The 25,323-nt window shown below is 40.8% G+C and overlaps 1 protein-coding gene across 3 annotated transcripts in view; it reads left to right on the top strand.

The window, feature by feature from the left end:
- parn (poly(A)-specific ribonuclease) overlaps positions 1-25,323 on the top strand; it is a 132,119-nt gene that overhangs the window by 10,494 nt on the left and 96,302 nt on the right. For all 3 annotated transcript variants that reach the window (XM_033040485.1, XM_033040484.1, XM_033040486.1), the window contains exons 3-16: positions 180-259; positions 1,676-1,743; positions 2,770-2,851; positions 7,475-7,535; positions 7,978-8,143; positions 9,387-9,449; positions 10,966-11,004; positions 13,260-13,302; positions 15,107-15,187; positions 16,729-16,785; positions 20,390-20,467; positions 21,003-21,046; positions 21,641-21,683; positions 23,980-24,055. In XM_033040485.1, the coding sequence (XP_032896376.1) occupies positions 180-259; positions 1,676-1,743; positions 2,770-2,851; positions 7,475-7,535; positions 7,978-8,143; positions 9,387-9,449; positions 10,966-11,004; positions 13,260-13,302; positions 15,107-15,187; positions 16,729-16,785; positions 20,390-20,467; positions 21,003-21,046; positions 21,641-21,683; positions 23,980-24,055 (981 nt within the window). The remainder of the gene's footprint in view (positions 1-179; positions 260-1,675; positions 1,744-2,769; positions 2,852-7,474; positions 7,536-7,977; positions 8,144-9,386; positions 9,450-10,965; positions 11,005-13,259; positions 13,303-15,106; positions 15,188-16,728; positions 16,786-20,389; positions 20,468-21,002; positions 21,047-21,640; positions 21,684-23,979; positions 24,056-25,323) is intronic.

Raw genomic sequence — 25,323 nt, 5'->3', positions numbered from 1 at the left:
GAACTGTTTGTGTAGCGAATAGCTCACAAGAACGGAACCCTGCTGTAACCTGATGACAACCCGCACATAAACTTTGTAAAGTGGGAAGATTGGAGTATTTTAAACTTTAATGCATAATTTGCAATGAAGGCTATTACTGGTTAATTAAACTGTATTCTGTCTGTTTTGTTTGTGTTTAGGAATAAGTGATGGACCTTCAGTGAGCACTCTAACAAATGGCTTGGACACACCAGAAGAAAGATATCAAAAGCTGAAAAAGGTGAGTAAAGAATTCTTCCTGCCATCCCTGTTGCTTAAAGCAGAAGGGACAACACCTCAGGCTCTCCTGTTGTACGATGGGAGTGCAGAGGAATTGGAGCTGAAGGTCGATAAAGTCATGTTATTGCATATGTAAATTGCCCCGAATATACAGGGAGACGATGAGAAAAGTGGGATAACAGAGAGCTAGTATGAATAGATGATCGAAGGTTGGCATGGATTCAATAGGCCAAACGGCCTGTTTCCATGCTGTAGCTCTAAACGAGGAGATGACTGATGTTCAGCCTCTGCTTGGTAAAGATGAATTCACCCAAATTATTAACCTCACCCATGTCCGCAGGTTTGATAGCAGTGAGGGGGCTGGTCAGTGCATGCAATGCTGTTGTATTGGATGGTGGTGGTTTTGTGTGACCATGGAGAGGTTGAGACATGCATTGCCAGGATGGTGATGAATAGGTCTAGAGAGGGTAAGAGGCCAGAACAAGGGCTGTAGTCAGGGAATCAGGAATTCTGAAGATGGGAGTGATGCTCCACGATCTCCAGTGAAGATTCTTAGCCAAAGAAATGTCCGTGGAAGCAAACAAGCCATGTTAAAACCCGGTCACACTCGCCACGGGCTTTATTGAGATTGGATGTTGGGGAATGACATGGAGACGTCTGCTGCAGACAGACCGTTTGTGAGAGGGAAGATCTGAAGGGATTTGTGGGCACAGAGTCGGACATGTAAACCCTTTCCGTCCTGGGCTCCTTCGTTTACCAAAGGGAGGTTTTGTGTATTCTGGAGGAACAACTGCTCCTATTCTGCTTGGGCAGCTTACAACCCAACATTTGAACATTGAATTCTACAATTTTAAGTAACCCATCCCTATTTTTTATCTCCCCTCACCCCCTGTGCTCTTACCCTGTGACTTTTTGCACCTTGGTGCGCACCCATTTCTCCAGTGATCATGGGAGGGGGGGGGGGAGAACAAAGGAGGAGTTGGCGTGCTTTGTAACTTTGTCAGTGCCGTAGGTGGCTGCTATTTGTATACCTTGGGTATGCAAGCAAAGATGTCACACGTGACAAAGTATTCCATTCCACCCCAGCAACTCTCCCATCCACTTCCACCTACATCGCTCCATCAGGCTTTGCATCACTCCTCTTTCCTCGTCTGCTCCCCTTTGTCTCCTTTTCACCTCGAGCCTTTGTCCACCCATCTGTCAACCAAAGCCCCTTCAGCTGTATCCACCTATCACTTGCCAAGCGTTGTCCTGCCCCACTTCCATGACCTGAACCTTTGCCTATCCATTTCCTCCAGAGAAGCCGTCTGACCCGCTGAGTTCCTCTAGCACCTTGTGTTTTACTTGTAAAATTCAAATTGGTATCCTTGAACTGGTTCGATAATACACTGTTACTTTCCCCTGCTTTGTTCTGCAGCATTCCATGGACTTCCTGCTGTTTCAGTTTGGACTTTGCACATTTACATATGACTCTGCAGAGAATAGGTTTGTGTGTTTTATTTCTTATGAATAATCTGTCAATTATCGTTCCCCACTGTAATTGCACACTGTGTTGGTGGATAGCTCTATGGGCACAGTTAGCTGTCAAGATGCCACAATGATAATTGTCTATTGAAAATGTCTTTCATTTGATTCAAAATTGGGGTTAAGATATTTTGGCATGGAGGGTACATCTTGTAAACTCATTCTCTTTGTATCTTATGATCATTATAACAGCATAAACATTTACAATGCCAAACACTTGCTTGTGCTAAGATAGACAAAAAATGCTGGAGTTACTCACCGGGACAGGCAGCATCTCGGGCGAGAAGGAATGGGTGACGTTTCGGGTCGAGAACCTTCTTCAGTCTGAAGAAGGGTCTTGACCCGAAACGTCACCCATTCCTTCTCGCCCGAGATGCTGCCTGTCCCGGTGAGTTACTCTAGCATTTTGTGTCTATCTTCAGTGTAAATCAGAATCTGCAGTTCCTTCTTACACTTGTACTAAGCAGCTATCGTCAAAAATCAGGATGAGTATGAGTGTTAGGCATAAAAAGAAATGGAAATTAATTGGATAAGAATCATCGGGGACCAAGGAATACAAATAAGAGGTTCAAGAAGGCTATGTGGGAAAATAAATATACAAGGGCTGTTAAAATTAATTTATTTGAATACTGTAATGTAGTACACTATGAAGGGTTACAAAATTCCTCCTAAAGTAATTTGAGGAAATAAGTGCGTGCGACTGGGTTTGTGCCCTTGATCCAGAAATGTGTAGACACAACTTGATTGTGGCCTTTCGCCAAGAGGAAGAATGGGTGCAACGCCGATACATTGGAAGGTTGCTAAAACCTCAAGGGCTTGAGATTTGAGGTCTAGTTGTATTAGGGGTGCTTGTTTGCTCTGGCATTTACCTCGCTGCTTCAGGGCTTGATGAGAAGTAAGTAGTTCTAGTACCGTTTCCTGATAGGATTAATGGTTGAAGTTCAAAACCTGATGCTCTTATTTGTTTTTTTTTTTTTTGAATAACAGGCACATAATGAAAACATTTAACTTCTACGTGTTTCCAAAGCCGCTGTCTAGAAATTCACCTGATGTCAAGTTTGTTTGCCAGGTAAGAAGATCTTCTGATAAAATGTTAATGGTGTTGGGTGAGAGTTCTGCAGATTCTGGTTTAACTGGGTGCTCATTGGTAGTGGCTTAAGGGCCTGTCCCACTTGCGCGTCCTTGGCTCGCAAATTTACGCGACCTTGTGGTCGCTTGAGGCGTACGGGCACCGTATGGCTGCGCAGGGCCGGTCCCACTTAGAAACGCGGAGGGGTATGGAGTTGTGCGGGGCCGGTCCCGACATCACTCGGGGCTCCGAAGTTCTTGCAGTGAACGAAATCTTCGCGCGCCAACGGCCTGTCGCGGAACTGACGCCCAAATTGGGACAGGCCCAAGACCCTGGTGCGACGCAACATCTCACCTTCAACAGCAGCAGAAGCAGGCAAACGATCGCCGAACTCGGCCTGGGGCTCACGGCCGTTGCGGTCCGGATCTGCCCCCACTTCTACTCCCAGAGCGGGGCCAAGAAAATTGAAGATAGACACAAAATGCGGGAGTAACTCAGCGGGACCGGCAGCATCTCTGGAGAGAAGCAATGGGTGACGTTTCGGGTCAAGACCATTCTTTTCAGACTGAAGAAGAGTCTCGACACAAAACATCACCCATTCCTTCTCTCCAGAGATGCTGTCAGTCCCGCTGAGTTACTCCAGCCTTGTGTCCATCTTCAAATGACGTCACGCACTCCAGACGGCTGTGCGTATGCATGTAATCGCGCCCGACCTTCGCTCGACCGTCTCGGCTCAACGCGACCACGAGGTCGCGTAATTTGCATGTCTGGACATGTAAGTGGGACAGGCCCTTTACTTGCAAAAGCTTTGGATCATTGCATTCCTATATTGTCCACTAACCTGTATTTCAATCTGAGAGTAATGAAAGGTCTCTGTGCTCTGATTTATTCACCAAAAGTTCTGGCCTCTATTTCTCAAAATTAAATTGAATTAAAATTTCAAGAGAATGCATTAATAAAATATACTTTAATACAAATCACAGAATGTTCCAAAGAACTAAAAATGCTATTAATCACTTTGAAGGGTAGATGTTAAGTTGACATAAGTTAAAATAACATGCCATTAACAGCGAAGATAGACACAAAATGCTGGAGTAACTCAGCGAGACAGGCAGCATCTCTGGATAGAAGGAATGGGTGATGTTTCGGGTCAAGACCCTTCTTCAAACCCGAAACATCACCCTTTCCTTCGATCCAGAGTTGCTGCCTGTCCCGCTGAGTTGCTCCAGCATTTCGTGTCTCACCTACTGTGTAAACCAGCATCTGCAGTTCCTTCCCACACATGCCGTGCACAGAAGTTGATTGACAGGATTTTGTGGGGTAGATTTATTACTGATCTCTGAAACACCCTGCTGGTAACAGGTTCCTAATTAGAAACTTGCATCTTTTCAGTCAATGATTTCTCACTGCTAACCAACCTCCAATGCCGACCGGTAGATTTTCTTCAATAATTTGTTCTATAATCTTTCACAGCCTTCAATGTGACAGTTTGTTAAAGACTTTCTGGTCACATCATCTGCCTTGTCTCATTACTTCATGTTGCACATATCGGTGGAATTTGTTTTTATTTCTCTTTATGTTGACCCATCCCAATCCTATACAGGCACCTCGTGCTTTCAACATGTGTGATTTGAGTTTTTGAAATTATTTGCGGCTTCCTTTAATACAAAGCTTGATTTATGCACTTATATTTTCGGAATAATGTGTTTATTGCTGACAGCGTAGTCCTGTATTTGTTTAATTGACACGTTTTTGAATTGTGTGCTGCTTTTCAAGAGAGTAACCCCGTGTAAAACATGAGGTGCCTGTATTTTACTAGTGTTTTTTTAACCGATTTGTAGCTTTCTCCTCCCTACTGATGTTGGCCTTCAAGACCCAACAACATCTACCAGTCTTAGTCGCAGAAGTACAAAAGGTTTTGGGAGATTACACCTAATCTATAATCCATCTCCATGTGTTTCGGTACCCGGACGTGGCGCCGACTGACGAGAAGCCGAAGCAAAGAAGTGGAAGCCAAATAACCGATTGGAAACTAAGCCGAAACGCCAAATAACCAAATGGAAACAAAGCCGAAACGCCAACTAACCGAAAGGGTGGGACGCCGGTGGAGACGGGAGGGTGGGGGTCATTTTCCCACACAAGCCATAGGTGACTGGGCAATCTGAACCCAAGCACAAGTTGTAAGCGGCCGAAGGAGCGCAACCCTCGGGACAGCCCCCACTCTCCCACGGCCACGGCCGCTCTCCGCCTCGTCTCCCCCGTGCGGCCGTACTGTGACGGGCTGTGGGTCGGGTGGAGCAGAGATGTGGGACAGGCTGGTCCCTCCGCCCACCCAGAGCCACTGACCGCGATGCACCGCCATCGGACCCCAATCCCCACACCAGGGCGATTATTAAAAAAAAAATCTAATTTTTACTTTTTTACATTTATTTTCATTTATTTATTTAGTTACCCCCCCTCCCCCCATCTCCACAGACAGGAGGGTGGGGGTCTTTTTCCAACAAAAGCCATAGGTGACTGGGCAATCTGAACCCAAGCACCAAGTTGTAAGCGGCCGAAGGTGCGCATCCCTCGGGACAGACCCCACTCTCCCACGGCCACCCTCTGCGGGCTGTGGGTTGGGTGGAGCGGAGGTTTTGGACAATGTTCATCCCTCCACAGTGATGTGATGGATGTGGGGGTCTGGACAAATCGGTGACAAGTCTCGCTCCCCGGCAACGTCATGTCCGTTATTTGATTTTTCTGTTGAGCGGCATTCGGTTCGTTGGCTTGTCGGCGACACCGCCTTTCGGGTAGGTGGTGCTTCGGCAGAGCGGCCATTCGGTGAGTTTGCTTTTAGGCGACGCAGCTTTTCGGGTTAGTTGGCTTTTAGGCGTCCCGCCCTTTAGGTTAGTTTGCATTTAGGCGTCCCACCCTTTCGGTTAGTTGGCGTTTCGGCTTCGTTTCCATTCGGTTATTTGGCTTCCACATCTTTGCTTCGGCTTCTCGTCCTTCAGCGCCACGCCGCACACGTGTGTTTCAATGGTTTTTATTTGTCACCAAAAATCAAATGCACTCAGACTTTCAAATTAATAATTGACCATGCATTAAGTGCAGATTTCAAACAGAGTTTCAAACTTTTCCCTAGTTTTCCCTGTCAATATTTCTAAACTTAATTGGTGTATTTTAATTTTTTGATTTTGCTCCTAAATTGTTGCCTCTTGGTCAGAAGGAATCATTTCTTTTGCTCGATCTCTCGAATCCCTTTTGCTATTTTGCAAAACTTTGGTCAAATCTTTGAAGTTCCAAGGATCACAACATGAGATTGTGTGATCCCTCTGTATTTGAACCATTGACAATTGGGTATCATTTTGGTAATCTATGCTGTAATTCTTTAGACTTTTGATTTTAGAGAGAGCGTGGAAACAGGCCCTTCAGCCCACCGAGTCTGCAGACAGTGATCACCCCTACATTAGCATGATCCTATACACTTGGGATAATTTACAATTTTACCAAAGCCAATTTCACCTACAAGCCTGCAAGTCTTTGGAGTATGGGAGGAAACCGGAGAACCTGGAGAAAGCCCACGCGGTCACTGGGAGAATGTACAAACTCCATAGAGACAGCACCCTTAGTCAGGATTGACCCAGGTCTCTCGGCACTATGAGGCAGCAACTTTACCGTGGCGCCATTGTGCTGAACCTTCCTTCAAATCCAGTATACCATTACTTGTGTGTAGCCCAAACCTATGGAAGAGAGCATTCAATGCCTTTGAATAAAGATATTTCTCTGAATCTCAGCCCTTTTATCCTTGGTTTAACACTTGGTTCTTGACTATCTTGTCAAGCTATGTTAAGAATTTTATGATTTGATGAAGTTAACCTCATCCTCATTTCCATTGTAGAATGTTGTCTCATTCTACTCTTTTTCCTCTTCTATAAGACATTAAGTCATTCGGCCCCTCTGCCATTGCTCTGCCATTTAATCCTGGCTGATCTATTTTTGTCTCTCAACCCATCTCTCCTGCCTTAATCCCGTAACCTTTGATGCCCTTCTTAATCAAGAACCCATCAATCTCTGCTTTAAAAATACCCAATGACTTGGCCTCCACTGCTGACTGGCAATGAATTCCACAGATTCACCATCCTCTGGCTAAAGAAATTCCTCTTCTCCTCCATTCTAATAGTGTGCCCTTTTATTCTGAGGCCATGTCTTCTGGTCCAAGACTCTCCCACTACTGCAAACGTTCTCTCCACATCCATTCCATCTAGGCCTTTCATTAATTCATTCCATATAGCCTGGGGTGGTCTTTGAAGTTCTCTAACTATGTGGTGATAAAGGGGGAAAAAAGCTGCTGATAATAGGTTTATTATTTCATTATTTTTGTAGAATGTTTTTAAAAACAGTACTTAAATTAATTTAATGCTTTTAGCCATCTCAGAATGTCTCGGAACTTTGGAAGTGTAATCGGAAATGTAATGCAGGATCTGGGGAAGACATTTTGCTCAAAAAATTCTCCCACTCAGCAATGTGACCGATTTTCTTTTAAGATGTTGGTTGCGGAGTAGTTACTGATAAGTTACTTGACAGTCTTGTGTAAGCAAACCACATTCCTTGTGCCTTTTCTCTTATTTATTTTTTTAGAGTTCGAGTATTGATTTTCTAGCAAATCAAGGATTTGACTTCAATAAAGTCTTCCGAGATGGTGAGTCATCACTTCTGAAAGAAATCGAAATGCATTTATTTTGTGGCCAAATGCTTCTCCAATCTTTCTTCATGTGTAAGATTGGAGAAGCAAGGACTCTTCTATCAGTTGAGAAATTTGTGGTGTTTCTCCAGCTTGCAGGTTACATGATTGTATTGAATAGGTTTGTCTCTGAACCTGTCTGGTTTATTCCAAAGATAGACACAAAATGCTGGAGTAACTCAGTGGGCCAGGCAGCATCTTTGGAGAACATTGATAGGTGACGTTTAGGATTGGGACTCTTGTTCAGACTAATGTTCTCCAGAGATGTTGCCTGACCCACTGAGTTACTCCAGCACCTGGTGTCATTTTGTTTTTGTAAATCAGCTTTTGCAGTTCCTGGTTTCTACATCTAGTGAAATGTTGATGTTTCTTAGCAGTTGTCAACTGTTTAAATTTGCAGGGATCCCATACCTAAACCGTGACGAGGAAAGACAGCTTCGGGATCAGTTAGAAGAAAAGCACCAACAGTCTAACGGCACAGGAACGCCATCTTTCATCTCGCCAAACTCTGCCAAAGGGCCAGTTGTCATACCTGAAGAACATCGAAGTTTTATCGAGAAAATTGTGTAAGTGAATTTTGAAATGATTGTGAAATTCTCCACTTAACCAAACTGTGCCCTGATCAATTGCTTAACTTACCATTGATTTGATGCCCAGGAACAAAAAGTCACAAAAAGACATAAATTGCTGGAGCAACTCCTTGGGTCATACAGCATCTGTGGAGAATGTAGATAGGTGACGTTTTGGGTCTGGCCTGCAGAAGGGTCCTGACCTGGAACGGTGACTGAAGAACTGCCTGCAGTTCTGTGTGTCAACAAAAAGTCAAAGCCTGCATCTGCAATGCACCACTTCATATAATGTCAAATGTTATATTGAAAGTACTTGGCATCCTCTAAGTTTTGTTGGAAGGTTTTTGTAGGGTGGCACAGTAGCGAATCGGTAGAGTTGCTGTCTCGCAGCGTCAGAAAACCGGATTTGATCCTGATTACGTGTGCTGTCTGAATGCAGTTTGTACGTTTTCCCTGTGAATGCGTGGGATTTCTTTGGGTGCTTCTTTTGCCTCCCACACTCCAGATGTACAGGTTTGTAGGTTAATTGGCTTGGGTAAAAATTGTAAATTGTCTCCAGTGGCTAGTGCTACTGTATGGGCTGATTGCTGGTTGGCACATACTCGATCGGCCGAAGGGCCTGTTTCCACGTGTTTCTAAAGTCTAAATGTTGCTAGTAAATCTGCTGGAGGTGGGTATGCATGATATTTTTTGCATGTAAGAAACAGGTTTTGACAGTTTTCAAATGTAAGCTGGTGTTTATCAACATTTCTAAGCCGTCTTGCAAGCATTAAATAATTATACTCTGCTCTTTTAACTTTTAAATCTACAGTTAAAACCTGTAGCTTTCTTTTCTGAGAATGTTATGTCCTTGTTTAGATTAGGATTACATCTCTTAGGTAGTGATTTACTCATTGGCTTACTAGTAATAGATGCCAGAAGCCTTGTCAAAAGCATTAGGTAATACCACTGAACATGTTCTGTCATTGCACCTACACTTCCTCCCCTTGCCTCAGAATTATCATTTCCTTCTCTGGCTTTTTCACATTGCCACCCATGGAACATTTTTTACTTTGAGCATCAATTTCCTCCTCTTGGTGAAATGCATGTATTTTCTGACGAATAATTTGGAAGTAAGATGGGATTTGTAGGGTGTTTTTTCTGTGCAATGACAGGGTACATTTATTTCAAGTTTAGAAGTTTAGTCGAACATTTTTTCTGAGAAATTAATCTTAAAGCTGAACAATATAATTGTTTTCAGGGAAAAAGTTGAAGACTTGCTGAAAAATGACAAAGGTAGTATAGAGTTGGATCCATGTACTGGGTAAGTGGAAATATATTAATCTATTACAAAACTGGTTACTTTGTAGCTTTTTAGAGTTTAGTGTAAAACTTTGGAATGCTTTGGCGAGTATTTATAATTTAAAGTTAACAATTGGGATTGTTGTCTTCACATTTTCTGAAGGTACTTGCTTATATGTATTTGTCTATTAGCCTGCGCTTATGTGTGGAATTGCAGCCAAACCTATTTATTCAGTGTACATGGTCACCTGACAATTGTAGGGAAACCTTTCCTTGCTCACTTTGTAAGGTACGTCAAACAATCTCAATTCCAGGCATACACTGGCCCTATCCCCGAACTCTACCTCTATTGACGCCTGCATCGGTGCTGCCTCCTTCACCCATGCAGAACTCATTGACTTTATCAACTTCACGACTAATTTCCATCAAAAACCTCCCATTCCCAATCTGACCTTTCTGCCCTGGGCCGACTCCATTGTCAGAGTGAGGCCCAGCGCAAATTGGAGGCACAGCACCTCGTACCTCGCTTGGGTAGCTTACACACCAGCGATATGAACATTGACTTTAACTTCAAATAGCCCTTGCTTTCCCTCCCTCTCCAACCCCTCCCCCTTCCTAGTTCTCCCACCAGTCTTACTGTCTCTGACTACATTCTCTTTTTGTCCCACCTACTCCCCTGACATCAGTCTGAAGAAGGGTCTCGACCCGAAACGTCACCCATTCCTTCTCTCCGGAGATGCTACCTGTCTCGCTGAGTTACTCCAGCATGACACAGAGGGCATATTTAGTATATCAACATACCCTGGATTGAATGATGTAGAAACAAGGAGATGCTGATGCTGCTTTACACAAAAGAACACTGTTCTGGGTTGTCAGTATCTGTGGAGAGATTGGTGACGTTTCGGGTTGTGACCCTTCTTCAGTCTGATTGTGTGTGTGTGGGGGGGGGGGGGGGGGGTAGAAAGCTGGGAGAGAGGTGCAGCATCTGGTCTTTGTTTTACATTTCACAGTATATATTTTTTAACTGGCTGAGCTATCATGATAACCCGTACTTTTTCTTTGCCAAACACAACCAGTTGTCATGATCTGCAATACATGACTTTGAAGGGCAGTGAATAAAAGGATTTTGATCAGTAATTTACATCAAAGCAATTGATTAAAATGTAAAAATGAGCAAAGTCTGGTCTATGGGGAAAAGAGAGGAGTGAAGCTAATTGGATTACACTTCCAAAAAGAAAGGGAAATGTGTTCTGAATGACTGCTTCGACCAAAATATTTTGAGATGTTAGTATACTTTCCTTCCCCACTTCTCATCCTCCCGCAAAAATATTTCTTCCCCTCCTACTCACTGCAAAATTTAAAAACGGCAGGTTACTGATGCGCATGTTAAGCATGATAATCGAATGTGTAAATTATATACGTAAATTCATGCTAAATTTAAGAATATTTTGCTCATTTCTCTTTTGGAGAAAATAATGTTTTGTATAGAATGCATTCCGTTTTCTCTCGTTTTGTAAAAGGTTGTTTTCTGTTCAAAGGTTCCAGAGAAAGCTCATTTATCAGACTTTGAACTGGAAGTAAGTCATGGTATCAAGGTACAGGGAACAGTTGTGTTCTGCCTGAAATTCCTTTTAATCAAACATAGAGATGTTACTGGATGTGAATTTCATGTTGGAATGTGAAATGAATGAAATTCGATCTATTTTCCCATCTTGATTGGATAAGAGTGAAATACACTTTATCCTGTATCTGTACACTGGACTGCTTGATTGTAATCAAGCATAGTTTCTTTGCTCACTGGATGGAACGGTAAACGTGATACTAAACTAATCAATGCTTTCACAAACTTAATTGGAACTATTCAAAGTTGCTTAAGACATATTAAATTGAAATCTCTTATTCGGTGAATATTGAAGCCACTGAATAAAATATCTTGATGTATGATATTATGGCTGCCCTAAGGAGAATTTGCACTCACAGGAACATAATCTAAAGACAATGACAGCTAGAAATGTAGATAAATATCAGATTTTTATTTAAAGAGCTAGTGTCAGAAATGGTGGCCATGCAGCGATCATATTGTGAAACACAACTGGTTCACTATTGTTCTTTGAGGAAGAAAATCTAATTTTCAACTTGACAAATACTTGAAACCAGATCCACGCAATCTACTTGACTCTTGGTCACCCTCAAATTACCTAGCATGGCAGTGTTAATAATTTAACCACTAACAATTAAACAATAGATTATGTAGCCAATTTAACAGCAGATTGAGATGTGACAGTGGATCATATAGTTCAGCTGACCCTGCAAAATCCTTTTCCTCAATCTCTGATGATATGTCAAGTTAGGAAGATGTGTTCCATTGTTTAGCCCAGGCACTGCCTTTTGTAATCTGAAAATGATACCTTAAAATTGTATTAAAGTGTGTGTAATTATTGTTATCCAAAGGAGTCAAGTGCACCATTATTCCCTTCCTTATTCTAATGACCCAAGTCTTCGGCCAATTTAATGTCCTCCAAATAAAACACAGGAATTCTGATTGAGATGGAGATGGGAAACATTTTGATGTGCTGTCGTGGCCAAGTATTTTGTTTTTAACACAACAGTTTGTGCGCATTAGAGCAATATCCCTACTGACTGGAGTTGCAAGAACTACAAAGGAACCTTGTGCAATTGCTCAAGGCCTGTGATCTCTAAAGCATTTGCTGCAGGAGTCCTGTGCTGCAGATATTTCCTGCTCCGACGCTATTTGAGATCCTCAATGTTGTCCAGGATAACATTGCATGTTTTTTTTTGCTTCTCCTCTGCCCCAAGCTCAAACAGCTTAAATATTCTGTTCTTTAGCCACCATTGTGATGTGGTTGCAGTGAATGCCATGTACTAGCTATATTGGAGCAATGCATTGGGGGTTCTTAAGAACATGTGCACCTGGAATCTCTACCATCTACAAAACAAAAATAAGGGTTGCTTGTACTTGGCGTTCAGTGCACGGCTTGATTATAACCAGGTATAGTTTTATCGCTGACTTGGTAGTATGCAACAAAAAGCTTTTCACTGTACCTCGGTACACATGATGATGATAATGATGATGATAAACTAAACTGATCAATGCTTTAAACTTTTATTAGGAAATATTCAAAATTGTTTTAGACATATTAAATTGAAATCTCTTATTTGGTGAATCTGCAATGAATATGGAAGATACTGAATAAAATATATTTTCATTAATTTATGATATTATGGCTGTCCCAAGGAGAATTTGCAGCTACAGAAACATAATCTAAAGACAATGACAGCTGAAAATGTGGATAAATATATTTTTTTAAAGTTGGTGTCTGCTATAAAGGAACACCATTCACTGTAGGTTGCACACCCATGTTTTGCATTGTTCTCGAATGACATTGTCAATTTTTCGACATCATCAGGTTAAAATTAATTTAAAGCTGCATTTTTATTGAGGGAATTGAGGGAAATTCAAGGTGGATGGCGATAAGTCCTATTCTATTACTGATATTAAACACTATTCAGATTCTATACAATCCTGTGGGATTTCTTGTTTTTGGATATTTGCTTTAGGATGAACTTGAATTATTACAACAGAATTGTTTAGCAGTTTAAAAGTAGTTGTAGGAATTGAGCAGAACATTAAATATTTCTTAAATTTTACATTACTAAGAAGATGATGCCACAGGTTTATTTGAATTTTACAGTTCATTTAAAATTGACTTGAAAACCACAGAACACCCCAGAGCACTAACAATATGAAGTTTGCAGCAGTTCTTTAGAAACCCCTCGTTTAAATTATTTTTCTCTGCTGTCCTTGCTTTAGGTTTCCTAAAGGAACTCATGTTGAAACCTTGGAGAATGAAAAGGTAATGAGTTAAACATCAAAATAAAAGCAGCGATACTGTTAATGTTGTTGCATGCGGAAAAGAGTCTGAATAAATAGTTAGTTCCCTGTATAAATAGATTTGTGTTGTCTTTTTATGGATGATAAATGTAGGTTTATGTCTGTACGCAGGACAAGTCTCATCGGCAGTTAAATGTTTTAATAATCATTTTCCTTTGTTTAGAGCTGCATTCTAAAATACTGAAATTGTGAGAAGCACAAAGTGCTGGAGTATCTCAGCAGGTCAGGCATCTCTCTGGAAGTCATGGGTAGGTGATGATTTGGGTCGTCTTGAGTCTGAAGAAAGGACCTGATCTGACAAAAAACATTGCCTATCAATTCCCTCCACAGATGGTGCCTGACCCGCAAAGGTACTCCAGCACTTTGTTCTACACAAGATTCCAGCATCTGCAGTTCTTTGTCTCCATTTTATAGCGATATATTTCTCAATCCCACCTTTATATCCTCCATATCCCGCACTTCTCCAGACCAATTGTATTTGCCACAGTATTTTTCTTCAGTCCTCACTAAAAATCACAACCAATATTGATTTCATTTTTTTAATTCTTTAAACCTTGAGCCCAAATATATAACTAGAAAAGGAAGAGACCTCGCAACATCCAATGGAATTCCACTACAAGTAGTTTTCCAGTCATGTGAGGATGTTTTCATGACTGGAAAACTACTTGTAGTGGAATTCCATTGGATGTTGCGAGGTCTCTTCCTTTTCTAGTTATATATTTGGGCTCAAGGTTTAAAGAATTAAAAAAATGAAATCAATATTGGTTGTGATTTTTAGTGAGGACTGAAGAAAAATACTGTGGCAAATACAATTGGTCTGGAGAAGTGCGGGATATACATTTATGGAGAGTAACAACATTGAAGGATACACAAGTAATAGGATACAAAGAAATATAGAGGGGTCACTGAGAGTGTATCCACAAATCTCTGAAGGTAAAGGATGATGAGATGAAGCACTTGAGGTATCCAGGATGCATGCCTTTATTTGTAAAATACCAGAGAGGGAGACCATGTTCAAAGCTGTTCATTTTAAAGAGAGATAAGGCTAGTTCGGTCACAGCGGTGCAAATTTCTAATGCTGTGAAAGCATGAAAAAAGCTTCAAAGGAGATTTCTGGATGTCGCCAGGTATTTTAATTAGAAGCCAGATATTTCAGTTGAGAATGAACTGAGCTGAGACTGAGGCTTGTTATCCTTGCCTTGCATCTATGTTCCCATGGTATATGTTGATAGCTTGCAAAAGGATTAGAGTGGTGTTGAGGATTTTTTGTTTTCATCCAAAGTGCGGAACCTGTTGCAAAAAAAAAAAGAAGCTGCAGGATGAACTCAGCAGGTCAGGCAGCATCTGAGGAAGGAAATGGACACTTGACGTTTTATTCTAGACTGAAAGAGCTGAGGGACGAAAGGCCCGAAAGGGGGTTGGAGGAGAGGGTTAGGAAAGGAAGGTAGATGCAGTTGAGGATGGGGTGCATAGCAGGTAACAGTTAGGTTGGGGAGGGAAGGGTAGAGATAGTGATAGAGGCTGGGAGGTGATAAGTGGAGAATAAAAGACTGCAGATTCTGGAAGCTGCTAAGAAGGGAAGCCAATATCTTGTATCAAAACTCCTAGATGTTTGTTAATTTTTCTTCGTGTTGACTTTTGTTCGTGTGGCTTTCACCTTTGAGATGTTTCAGCAATCTCGTCAGATGCTTTGAATGTAAGTGTATTTACATTTTAAGAAGTGTGTAACAATAAGCATGTAAAATATTTTAAATACTGCCTTGCAGAAAGAGAGATACATTGTGGTCAGTAAGCTGGATGATGATGAACGAAGAAAGAGAGAAGAACAAAAGCGAGCAAAAGAACAGGTGTGTGTATGTTTTAGCACTTTTAATGCATTGGTATGTTTCCTCTTGTTAATTTGATGCCAAACTTGGCATGCTTCACAGTAAAAAAGAACTATGCATGTATTTGATGACTTGGACAATAGATGCAGGAGTAGGTCATTCGGCCCTTCGATCTAGCACCGCCATTCACTGTGATCATGGCTGATCATCCACGATCAGTACTACGTTCATGCCTTCACCCCATATCCCTTGACTCTGCTATCTTTAAGAGTATCTAACTCTCTTGAAAGCATCCAGAGAATTGGATATAACTGAAATTATATATTTTATTGTTAATATCTATTATGCTGAGTTATTATATTTGCATTTGAAGAATCTCTAAATGTTCAGAAGTCTGACAATTGCTTTGACTATTTAGGATATCAGGAAGTTTTACAACATTCTCATGAAAGATCTTGTTGAGTATAACCAAAATAAAACGTTGGAAACATTCAGCAGGTTAGGCAGCGTCTGTTGGAAGAGACGCAGACATTTCAGAATGGTAAAAGGAGACGAGAAGCTTATAAACACCGATATCTGCACAGTGAGTGCATGGGAGCAGTTAGATGGCAAGAATGAGAACATAGTTTTCTCTGTTATTTTGTCTGTTGCGAGCAGGGGGATGTGCAGAGAGAGAGGAGGGGGGCAGAAGGTAAAAAGCTGAGCTAATGTTACAGATTTATGACTAATACAGACCGAGAAATCAAGCTTACCTGACGTAGAATTTAACGTTGTGTATAATCCCATAGAGTCCATGCAAAGCATAAGTAGTTTAGTGTCAGTGAATTATGACTGAATCCATGTCGACCATCGATCACCGATTCCAACTATGTTATCCCATTTTCTCATCCCCTCCCTACACACAAGGGGCAGTTTACAGAGGACACTTAACCTACAAATCTTTACGATGTGGGAGGAAATGCACAAGGTCACAGGAGAGCATTTAAACTTCACTCAGACTGAACTCTGTCGGGATCGAACCGTCTCTGCGGCGAGTCAGCAGCTCTACCAGCCACTCACTGTGCCACTCACAATGCAGAAAGTGAAAAATTATCATAGCTTTCCTGTCTTAATTTCTGAAAGGCATTGAATGCCTGGGATTAAGCTGGATTAATCACTAAATGGAATACTGAATTTGTTACCAACCAGTCCTAATGTAACCATAACCCAACCACGAGTCTAATGTTTAACAGAAAACTGAGAAAAATACAATTAAAACATTTATTTCTATATTGTGTGTGTGTATGTGTATCATATAATGTGTGATGTAAATTTGCTGGACTAATCTCATGGAGTTCATGTGTTTTCATATCAGCATTCCTCATTTCTTTTGTTGATTAGTTGACTTGTATATCATGTCCGATTTGCAGCTTAAAAGAAAATCAAGAAAAAGTGCCTGATAATTGAGAGAACTCTCTAGAAAGAGCAATTAAAAGTTTGGGATTAACAGTAAATGGATGTAATGGTGCAGATATCTTGAAAAACAGGCATGGCTCTACCATAACTAGCTGTCTATTTTACAGGAAGAAATGAATGATGCTGTCGGATTTTCCAAAGTAATATATGCCATTTCTAAATCGGTGAGTCCTCTTTTCGAAAAATAATGAAGGTTAATTTCTTAAATGTTTTTAGACTTTAGAGATGATACAGCGTGGAAACAGGCCCTTCAGCCCGTCAAGTCTGCGCCACCCAGCGGTCACCCCACACACCAGCTCTATCCTACATACTAGGGACAATTTACTTTTTTTTACCAAAACCAATTAACCTACAAGCCTGCACATCTTTGGAACGTGGGAGGAAATCGGAGCACCTGGAGAAAACCCATGCGGTTAGGGAGAAGTACAAACTCTGTATAGACAGCACCCATGGTCAGGATCTAATCTGGGTCTCTGGCGTCGTAAGGCAGCAGCTCTACCGCTGCGCTACTTCACCGCCCCCATATCCGTGTGTTTCATGATCGATCTCATTTTGAGTCTTCCTCTTGCAGGATGAGTTTTTCTTTAAATTGGTTACAGCATCATTTTTGGTCTGCTATACTTTTAATTCATTGGCTAATTAAATTGAAGATCGGAAGGCAACTTTATTGTAAATGTTTTTTGAGTACATGAGCAAAGATATCTTGCTGGAGTTGTAAGATCTCCACTTGCAACTAAGGTGATTGCATGTAGAAATCTTCCATACCTGGGAAAGCTTTCCTAAAGCTTGGAGGTTGGGCAACGTGGATTAACTCCTGTGGTGAGTTATTATTCTATGGCAAGTCTTTGCGTAGGGTGGGACTATACTTAGTGAAGTTGCGAAAATAGATCCCATTCAAACGGACGAGGAAGAGAACCCATTGAACAACAGACTAGGATGGCAATCCTACTTCTCTTTCTCATATGCTTGTGCATTTCTCTGTCTTTAGAGCAAAGAAAATTGGTGTTATTGAGTTTTGTACATCTGCATTTGCTTTTTTTATAAACAGCATTATACAACTATATGTTAGCTTTTTTTGTTAGACATATACGATAGTTTTTCACTCTGGGTAAACTATTAGAATCACTTTTATCAAGATTTGCAGATTTGAGAGAGATCAAGCAATACCCATTTTGAGAAAGTTGAAATAAGGACACGCATTTGTACTTCACTGATTTTGGACAGATGATATTGCCACAACTGATGAAATAAATTGCAGGATTCCTGGTATTCAGCACTTCTGTTGCAATGCCATTTACATGTATTGCAAACGTTTCTTGCCAAGTTTGCAGATAGTCTGAGCACAGACATCCATGAAACAGATGGTAAAGCAGCAGCATCTTGTGCTTCTCGGAAAGAAATCTGCTGCCTGGGATACAATTTAGAAATTCGTGTTCATAGTTTCACTGCTGTAATAAACAGTGACAGAATGGAAGATAACTGAGAATTTTTTTTTATTCTTCTACATAATTTGTATTGATGAATTGGTTATTACAGAGGGGAAAAATAAAAAGTATAATGACCTATGTTTGAGAAAGATAACTTCTGTTACAAATTGCACATTTCTGATTCAAAATGTTCTTAATTAATGCTTTGTTCCAGTAGACACTTGGTGCAGGACTGAGATTAGCTGTTCTGCGACATTGAGCTCAGTACTACATTAGTGGCCCCCACCCAAATCCTGTCCAACTGCTGGCAGTGACATCTCCCACAATGGTAGTTGTATGTTGGTCCTTTGAGCTGCCAGCTGTTGTACAATATCAATTTACTATCTGCACACAGTAGTGTACAGTTTTACTGTTGGTTTAATTTATAGTGAGTGTCCAATAGTTCTGGTTTGGGATTTTTTGGTTGGATTATCAGTAATTTTGGACAGTTCAGTCTGCTTTTACAATCGTTTATTTCATAGAGTAATACAGCACAGAAATAGCACCTTCGGCACAACTCATCCATGCTGATCAAAATGCCCCATCTACGCGTCCCGGTTGCCTGTATTTGGCCCATTTATTTTTAAACTATCTCTCAATACACCTGTCTAAATGTCTTGTTATTGTACCTGCCTCAACTACTTCCGCTGGCAGCTCATTCCATATACCTACCACCCTCCGTGTAGGAAAAAGTTGCCTCCAGTTTCTATTAAATCTTTTCCCTCTCACCTTAAAAGTGGCTCCTCCCCTATAGCAGAGTGGCATCTCCCCAAAGTAGAGTGACCATAACTGAACATGATCTAGGGAGTAGGTATATGGAGTGAGGAGGTAGTTGAGGCAGGTATTATAACAACATTTAAATGACATTTGAGCAGGTATATGGATGGGGAAGGTTTAGAGGGTTATTGGTCAAATGCAGGAGAATGGGTAATGAAAGGCCCTGACTCGAAACGTCACCTACCTATGTTCTCCAGGGATGCTGGCTGACCCGTTGAGTTACTACAGCATTTTATCTTTGGCGGGCTAATGATATGAGCTTGGATGTGGCAAGTTGAGATAAAGTTGTCGATAAAGAGACATCTGATGTGGGAGCTTTTTAAACATGAGATAGCAAGAGTTGAGGCCAGTATGTTCCTGTTGGACTGAAGAGCAAGGCTGGATTATGCCAGATATAGGCAGCTGGGATCATGAATCCTTTAAGTATAGGGGATGTAGGAGTACATGAGGAAAATTGGGAGGTACAGAAGGCAACGTGAGGTTAGTTAGGCAGGTAAGGCGAAGGAAATGTAAAGATATTCTACAGGTACATTGAGCAATTAGGGGAAGAATAACGATGGCCAACGTCATCTATCTGTAAAGCCATGGGAATGGGATGAGGTGTGAAATTTAAATTTCTTGTCTATTTATTATGGAGAAAGACATCAATTGTGAAGTGAACTTGGGGAAGTTAATAGTGATGTTGTGATATTAGTCCACATTACATATGAGGCGGTGCTCATCAACATTGTTGGAAGCTAGAGAAGAAATTCTGAGGCCATTGTCAAAGATATTTATATCAACAGCCTTGGGTGAGGTGCTGATAGATCAGAGGGTGGCCAATGTTGTACCTCTTTGAAAGGTTGCCAGGAAGTGCCTGCAAACTACAGATTGGTGAGTCACATCAGGTAGGAAATTATTGGAGGGGAGTCTGAGAAATAGGATCTACATACATTTGGAAAGGTAAGGATTGGGGATAGTCAGCGTGGCTTTTTGCATGGGAAATTGTACCTCATGAATTAGAATTTTTTTAAAGTGACTGAGAAAATTGAGGGTATACTAGGCATTGTCTGAGTAGATGCTTGGAAAGGCCTTTTTTGTAAAGGGCCTGTCCCACTTGGGCGTCATTTGCGCGTCACGCAGGTGGCCACCACGCCTCACCACGCGCCATGCGCGCATCATGACGCTCGAGTCGTGATGCGTAAATGATGTCGTGTAAATGACGTGCAAATGAGGCCCAAGTGGGACAGGCCCTTTAGATACCGCACAGTAGATTAGTCTAGAAAGTTAGAACACTTGGGATCCAGGGCAAGCTGGCCAATTGGATACAACATTGGCTTGTTGAAATGAAGGGTGGTGAGAGGCTTGTTTTTCAGCCTGGGGGCCTGAAACTAGCATCTATTGTTCTTGTGTATAATAGAAGAGACATTTTTTTTTTTTTTTAAGAATTGGCATTAAAGTCATCTTTATTTGCTTCCTAATTACTCTGAATGTACTTGTGGGATCTCTTTAGATATTTTAAAATAAATTAGTTACTTCTTTCCAGGGTAAACTGGTTGTGGGGCACAACATGTTACTGGATGTCATGCATACAATTCACCAGTTCTTCTGCCCGCTACCGGATGTAAGTATCAACCCATTTTAATATCCCTTTTGGTTTTCTAATGGCTCTTGGTTGTATTTATTAATTAAGCTTGAATAAGACTTTGAGTGACTGTCATAATTATACTCATAATTGGTTCTCACAGTGCTGTGAATTCTTGCTCTGCAGTCTGAGACTAGCTGCTTGCTCTCGAGCAAAATGACCTACATTGCTTGAGGCTTGCAGGGTGATTGTGATCTTGCTGGTAATTCCTCACTTCCCCATGGAGGGACCTTCTATAAATGATGGCAGTTTCTTGCAGAATGACCTTTACTGCTTGAGCCTTGCAGGCTAATTATGTGATCTTGTTGGTAATTCCCCACTTCCCCATTGAGGGACCTATAAATGATGGCAGTTTGTTGCAGCAATGAAAGACAGAAGAAAAGCTCATCAGTGCGGGAGGCAGGTTAACCATCATGCTCCCTGTACCTCGATGAACCTCTTCAAACATAAATGAGAGAATATTTTAAACTTTTCTTTTCTGATTATTGTTCCTTTTTTTGTTCCCCTAAAATAGGAATTGAATGAATTTAAAGAAGTAACAACAAGTGTATTTCCCAGGTGAGTTGATTATTGTTTATTCTTGCAAAGAGGAAATTTTGTTTAATTGTGCGATAGGGTGACTTTAAACTTGTTCCCTAGAAACTTTAGAAATTTTGATTCAAATTCAATTGTTCTTGGTCACTTGCGTACATTTAAAAGCTGTTTCTTACATGCAAAAATATTCTGCACTTCCACCTCCAGCAGATTTATTAGAAAGTTTTAGACTTTAGACTTGCAGTGGGAAATGGGGCCCTCTGGACACTGAGTCCGTACCAATCAGCGATCACACCGTACACTAACACTATCCTACACACTAGGGACAATTCACAATTTTACCAAAATGCGGTCACGGGGAGAATGTACAAATTGATTAAATGGTGGAGTAACCTTGATGGGCCAACTGGAATCATTCTGCTCCTGGAACTTATGAACTTGGGTCCCTGGTGTTGTAAGTACTGTGCTGCCCTGGTTTGAGAAAATAAAAATATTCAGAATTGAGAAACTAATGGTGATTTTGAGAATAAAATCATTAAAATTGTTGACTGTGAGATCTACCCTACTTTAATCCTCTATATTCAAGCGTGCTTACTGCCTTTATCTTTTTGCACCAAGGCTTCTCGATACAAAACTTATGGCAAGCACACATCCTTTTAAGGTAAATTGGTTACGTTTTATTGGGCCTACTGACCATTTGTGAATTTGCAGAGGTGGAGCATTTCTGAGATCATATTTATTTGCAGTAGTCATCATGCCACTAACGTAAACTGATGTGGTCAGTGTCATTAAGTTATTTGTGCCTGCTACATCCTGAAAATGTGCTGAGCCAGATACATTTTTGGGCCCTGCTTCCAGGCTCGTGTTGAAGTGGAAAAGTAAATTGTTGCAATAAACTAGCTATCACCTCACATCTTGCTTGTTGTCTGCAGTTGAGACTGCCCGAGGCTTTCTAAACTAAAGATAACACTTTGCTTTAATTCTCTTGGAATTGTCCTCGATTTTTTTTTTTAATTTGGAAGAAGTTTGCTTTGTTTAGCATGGTTATTTGTGGGCTTAAAAACCATGTGAATCATATCAGTCTGAAGAAGGGTTCTGAACTGAAATGTCACCTTTTAAAAAAATATATCTATAGTTTAGTGCTTATGCAGTCTAATGGTTTATTAAACATGCATGTGCCTTGAGCTCTCTTTTATTTACTACATTTATTTCTCAGTTCAGTCACTAGATGGAGTTTTGAGATCGAGGATAAATAAAAAAATGTTTTGCTACTTTTGCGTAGTGAGCAGTACAGATTTCCTATTTTGGAGCAGAGAGATTGTGCATCATCTTAAGAATGTAATTGCATTGATAACTGTTGAGCCATCCCGAGGTGTCTTGGGCCTAACTCAATGAAACATCAGTGACGGGAGGTGCCCACTTGATAACCCCAATGTTATACTGGCACCTGCATGCCTGCTTTTTGTTGTCCCATAGTTTAACTGTGTAAAGGCTTTTTAGATTCCCATGTGGCATTAGGTTTATTGGTTAAACATTTAGCTTGTGTGTTTGGTAACATGCAGATAGCTTATTACTGAATATGAAGTTAGTTATTGTCCTATACCATATGTGTGTAGTTTAGATACAACATGTGGCATTGGGGTTTCTTGGTTGCGCACTAATCCTGGTGTTACTTTGTGTTTTAACAGTAATTGGACTTCCAAATGCAGTTTGGTTACAAATTTAACTTAAATTAGAAACAGCCGACATTCCAAAGCTGATCACTGGAGCTTATCCTTTTAACCTGTCCCTGGGCACCTTAAATATGCATTGCCTTGGGGGTAGAGGGTGGCATTTCTTCCAGAACTGTTAGTTTGGAAGTCAAATTATAATAAATATAGTACTACAGAGTTACTTTTAGAGTCACATCTATAGTTTTGATGAATGGGATTTGTTAGTTAATTCAATCCAGCATGAATGTTACTTGCTCATCAGCAAAGAGATTTGGAGTGCATTTTGAGTAGCTGAACCGAACTGTGAGTGCACACAGCCCAACCTTTATGTAATACAGATTACCTATTAATAAAAAGGTAAATAAGATTAATAAAATATGAATATAAATAAGATTAACTAGAATAACTTGTCATGTAAGACGGAACTGCAGATGCTGGTTTAAACCGAAGAGATAGACACAAAAAGCTGCAGTAACTCAGCGGGACAGGCAGCATCTCTGGAGAGAAGCAATGGGTGATGTTTCGGGTCGAGACTGAAGAAGGGCCTTGACCCAAAACGTCACCCATTCCTTCTCTCCAGAGATGCTGCCTGTCCCGCTGAGTTACTGCAGCTTTTTGTGCCTATCTTTAGAATAACCTGTTGTTCTAGGAATCTTAACGTAGAACCCAGGTTTGAAACCATTTGTTTTCTGCCGTATGGTTTTTGCTATTTGCCCAGATAAACATGCTGGCCAAATTGGTGCAGGGCAAGACTCTCCTATCTGTTGGCATCCCTCTTTCTCGATCTTCCATTCTACCATTCCTTGGTCATTTTGTTTCCTTTGCTCCACCAATATTGCTGTTGATATGGCCACAAGGTGGTGTATAAGCAGTGTGGGTTAATGCATGCTCTTCATTTGCCCCCGCCATGCAGGGAACTAGTGCCATAGATTTTATGAATTTATCCTGTAATGACAAAGAAATTCAAGAAAATTGTTAGAATTTGAGAATTGCAGGTATATAGTTGCAAGTTTTATTTTCAAACTTAAATACTTTTTGAAATTTTAAAAAAACGGTCATGCTCAGCAAATCAAACAATGTGTGAAGAAAGAAATAGATAATGTTTCAGGTTGATGACTTTTCATTAGAACAATGAAAGATCATCAACTTTAAATGTTAACGCTTCTCAATATGGTCCCTGACCGAATATTTTTAGATTTAATACTTCCAGTATTTCGTTAATTGTGTGATTTTTGTCCCTTGTAGGAACTGATAATGAATACACCTCTTGCAGAGTTGGAAAAGCGGTTAAAAGATGCACCCTTCAGACCTCCCCAAGTTGGTAAGAATACACACTCTTAGATATTCATAGAGTTGCTCGTTTCATTTTGTACCAGTTCTTTAAACAGCATATTCATAATTTAATATGCACAAGCAATTGGAATATGGTATTCTTCTTAAAGAAGGTTTTTGAAAGCTATAGAATAAGAAAGAAGTGGTGGTGAGTCATTTCATTCTAATTTTAATGGATAGATATGTATTTTAATACCCCCAACCTCTCCAAAGCAGAATATAAAATCATCTTGCATGTTGGATGCACCTCATTAAATCATAGTGCCAGCATAATTTATGAATGCATTGTTAGGTCTAACGTGCTCGAGAACTCTTTTTTTTTTATGGGCAAGTGGGTAGGTTGGTTAGCGTATGTATATTTACCCCAGTGTGTGGAGAGTGGTTGAGAAAGTGGGATAACAGACCTATCATGAATCCTAATCTGAGAAGGTTCACCAGACTGATTCCTGGGATGGCAGGACTTTCATATGAAGAAAGACTGGATAGACTCGGCTTGTACACGCTAGAATTCAGAAGATTGAGGGGGGATCTTATAGAAACTTACAAAATTCTTAAGGGGTTGGACAGGCTAGATGCAGGAAGATTATTCCCGATGTTGGGGAAGTCCAGAACTAGGGGCCACAGTTTAAGGATAAGAGGGAAGTCTTTTAGGACCGAGATGAGAAAATCATTTTTTACACAGAGTGGCGAATCTGTGGAATTCTCTGCCACAGAAGGTAGTTGAGGCCAGTTCATTGGCTATATTTAAGAGGGAGTTAGATGTGGCCCTTCTGGCTAAAGGGATCAGGGGGTATGGAGAGAAGGCAGGGATGGGATACTGAGTTGGATGATCAGCCACGATCATATCGAATGGCGGTGCAGGCTCGAAGGGCCGAATGGCCTACTCCTGCACCCATTTTCTATGTTTCTATGAATGAGTGATCGATGGTCAGTGTGGACTCAGTGTGCCCACAGGCTGTTTCCATGCTTTGTCTCTAAACTAATTCATGTATGCCCACCTGATTTGGGATACTAGGGACACTACTGACGTATATTAATTTGCTAAAAAGACAGACTTATCCAATCTGGCCCATGTCAGGGGATCTGCTTTTTTTTTTTTTTCCCCCAGTGCCTGGTTTAAAGCCTGATCTCTTTGCCATCACTTGGGATGGAATGCATTGAATCATAGGAATGAGCTGAAACATTTAGTCCAAGTTAATTAAGTATTGTTTAGTGTGCCATGCCCTCTAAATCACTTTTAATTATTTTGTAGCTTCA

The sequence above is a fragment of the Amblyraja radiata genome, chromosome 22 (assembly GCF_010909765.2).
Source record: "Amblyraja radiata isolate CabotCenter1 chromosome 22, sAmbRad1.1.pri, whole genome shotgun sequence".
NCBI classification, from domain to species: Eukaryota; Metazoa; Chordata; class Chondrichthyes; order Rajiformes; family Rajidae; genus Amblyraja; species Amblyraja radiata.
This window is presented reverse-complemented; position numbering and strand designations above follow the sequence as displayed.